This window comes from Hyaena hyaena, unplaced genomic scaffold (genome assembly GCF_003009895.1).
Source record: "Hyaena hyaena isolate Hyena2069 unplaced genomic scaffold, ASM300989v1 scaffold_2228, whole genome shotgun sequence".
Classification (NCBI taxonomy): Eukaryota; Metazoa; Chordata; class Mammalia; order Carnivora; family Hyaenidae; genus Hyaena; species Hyaena hyaena.
Genome location: NW_024082804.1, coordinates 75,920 through 79,288, shown reverse-complemented (window position 1 = coordinate 79,288; position 3,369 = coordinate 75,920). Strand labels below are relative to the sequence as shown.

General features: G+C 58.0%; 1 protein-coding gene across 1 annotated transcript in view; it reads left to right on the top strand.

The window, feature by feature from the left end:
- The first annotated feature begins 792 nt into the window (after positions 1-792).
- The window catches only part of LOC120227312 (SLAM family member 9-like), a 28,964-nt gene continuing 26,387 nt past the window's right edge, over positions 793-3,369 (top strand). The window contains exon 1 of the mRNA XM_039225453.1: positions 793-977. Within this exon, the coding sequence (XP_039081384.1) occupies positions 961-977 (17 nt within the window). The 5' untranslated portion in view covers positions 793-960. The remainder of the gene's footprint in view (positions 978-3,369) is intronic.

Below are 3,369 nucleotides of genomic sequence, written 5' to 3'. Positions count from 1 at the left end.
TGCAATCGTGCAATCATCCCTCAGCACATGAAGAATATTTCTGCTTCTTGTGTCAATTCTTTTGGATTTTGTATGTAGAAAACCATGTCATTTGAGTACAAGTTGGTTTTATTTTATCCTCCATAGTCAGTATTCCTCTTATTTAATTTTCTTAGGGTGAAGGAGAAGCAAGCCCCACCCTGAGCAGGGGTGGAGGCACTGGTCCATGTGTGAACAGGAAGTGCAAGGGGGAGACTTTGGTCAGCAAGGGACTCTATTTACCTCAGAGCCTGCAGAACTGCCACCACAGCCCTTGTTTCCTCTGCATGGGGGCGTGAGAAAGGAGAGAGGCTGCTCTGGAGCAGGCTGGCCTCCCTCCCCCTTCAGTGTGGCTTCTCAAGGTCAGGAGAGACTTGGGTTTGGAATGATCTGTGGCTTAAGAGCCTGAGATGTGGGCCTGGCCCTGCCACATCCCGGCTTCCAGACTGTGGGCTCATCAAATACTGTAAATGGGCCCTGATTTTCCTCATCTGTGAAATGGCCTCTCATAGGGCCTGTACCTGTGAACCATAGAAAAGTAGACACACTGTGGACAGTGACATTAGCTCCTTTGCTTCCCCAGACAGCGGAAGGTGACAGAGATCTGTATCTGGAGGTTGAATAAGTCCCTGTTGCAGTGCCTGCATAGACGTGTGGTGGCTGCCCCTCCCTGCAGCTGCTGGGGGCTCCATCTAGGGCCCTGGGCCCTGCCCCCATGCACTGGATTTCCAAGTAAACACTCCTCCCCGGAGAGTGCTCCCCAGGGGTGTAGGGACGGGGACAGGGGCGTGGCCGACCTGCTCCCCATCAGGCTGGAGTGACCAGTGGTGAGCTGCCCAGATGTGGACTCGATCCCGGAGTTTCTCCCACGAGGCTCAGGGACTGATGGTCTGAAGGACCATCCCCGTTACGGGCCGGGGGCCGGGGAAGAAGGCAGTGTTGATGTTCTCCTGTCTGAGGTGCTCAGAGCAGGTCGGGGGAGCCTGGAGAGGATGCGTGGACTCGCTGGAGGCCACGCTGTTGATGTACAGAGAAAAGCAGAAGGGAAATTTGACTTGTTAAATGGTGTAAAGAGAGAGGACAGGCCCAGAGCAGGGGAGGCCCTGTGTATGGTGGTTAGTGTGACTCTGCGTCTGGCCATCAGCTGTCCCTGGGGAGCAGGGCTGCCGGGCTGAGTGTGAACCGAGGACACAAGCTGAGGTCCTGCTGGGTACTGACGGAGGAGCTGAGATCACCAGGACTGGAGGTGCCCACAGGACAAGGCCTATCCCACCCAGAGGTTCATCAAGGGGGTGTTCACCCTTCATCTGCCATCATCCCTGAGTCCCGCAGCAGGGGGAGGTCAGAGGAATCATCTGAATGGCTTTCTCTAGACCATCCCTCTTGTCTAGACAGTTTGCTCCACCCCTGGGGTGGGAAGAGCTTAGAGCTTCTCTGAGTGAAGCTTTCCTCCTCTCTTGCCTCTGTCTTCTGGATGTTTCGTCCACACTCAGGTAGGCCCAGAGCAAGCCTGGAAGGAGTGAGCCTGTGATGGGAACCCGCCCAGAGGCCCCCCGCCTGTGCCGGGCCCCCTGGCTCCTGGGATTCACCAGCCTCCTCCTCAGTGAGTGGCCCGGGTCCCTGGGCGGGAGGCCGCTGTGCGGGGCAGGGAGGGGGGCTCCTGTGGATCTGATGTCTGTGGAGAAAGACCCAAAACACCTCTGTCGTAGGGCACGTGAGGGGCCTTTGGTTTCCAGCTCAGGCCAGAAGAGAAAGAGGACAATGAGCTTTTGGCTGTGATGAGGCCCGGTCTGGGTCCCAGGAGCCCTCACAAGGTCCACACGTGCTGGTCACAGCGTCTGGGCTCCTGTATCGGATTCCTGGGGCTGTGGGAACAAGATCCTATACACCCAATGCCTGAACCTCATCAAGTTGTTGTTTCACAGTCCCTGAAGCTGAGAGTTCAAAATCAAGTTTTTGACCAGTCTCTGATGGGAGGGATGGAATGTTGCTCTGTGGGCCCTGGGGCATTCACCGCCTGACTTGCTTAGACAGACCTGGTGACAGTGTCCCCTGCCGTCTCCGTGCACCTGGTCTGTGCCGTGTCGGGGGGGGGGGGGTCCTGCACCCAGGGCACGTGTCTGCCCCGACCTCGTCCTGCACTGGGGGTCAGAGGACGGTGACCTCTGGAGGGAAGGGACGGAGGAGGGGCCGGCAGGGGGCTGAGGGCTGAGTCCCTGTCACTCTCCTGGCTGGCCCGGGGCAGGGACGGTGTGACCACCTTCCAACTGATGCAGGTGCTGAGGGCCTGTGGCCTGAGGGCTAAGGGGTGCTGGGCGTGGGGTGGGAGCCCTAGATCTGTGGGGGAGGCTGGAGGGACTGGAGTGAAGGCCTGTCATGCAGCCTTGCCAAGCCTGACTCAGGCCTTCCCAGGAGGGGACCAGACCCACCTCCATCAGTGCTGTCACCGTCACCGGCTGCTGGGTCCCCTACTGTCCCCTGGGGCCCTGAAACTCATCATGTGGGCTCCCAGTCTGTGCAGGTCAGGACCTGGGGCAGCTACGCTGGGTCCTCAGTTGCAGGGCGTCTCGGACTGAAATCCAGGTCTGTGTGGAGCTGAGGGAGCTCAAGGCCAAAGGGGAGGGTGTGGTTCCCCCTCACCCCTGCTTTTGGGGAGGGAGAGCAGATCCTGGGACTAGACTCTTGGTGTTGGCCTGAGGCTGCCCTCTATCCTGGCCACGTGGGTGTCCCCACAGCGCAGCCCCAACATGGCATCAGGCTTGTCCCAGCAGTGAGGGACAGGGTGTGAGGGAGAAGAAAGTCACACTCCTATGAGACCTGCTGTCACGGAGTGACGTCCATCACTGTAGCTGAACTCTGCTCTTCAGAGCAAGTCACAGGGCATCGCCCCCACTGCAGGGCCAGGGCCTCCATGGCGGCGTATGGGCAATAAGGCCTCTGCAGCCACATAGGAAGCTCCTCCTACACTTGTGCACTTGGTGTTGACCCAAATGTGCTCAGTGTTTTCCATCCATGATGTGATCACATCTAAGCTCTCAGCGTCATGTGGTGAGGATACTCAGGTGAGCAGTTCAGGACTGTGTTCAAGGGGATGCCCCACCAGAACCAGACGTGATTCCAGCCTTGCTCCAGATTCACGCTTTGTCCCACCCCTGGATTCAAGGGATCTACTGGATGGAGTTCATTACCATGATGAGATCTATGGTTTTCTCCTCGTTCTTAGAGAAACACACTCACACTTTGTGTTTCCAATGCCCTAGGCGCCTTCAGCACTGGGGTCAGGAGCTCTGGGGCCCGTGGATCTGGAGTGGAGGATTCCAGAAACCTAGTTTCCCTGAAGGGGACTCAAGG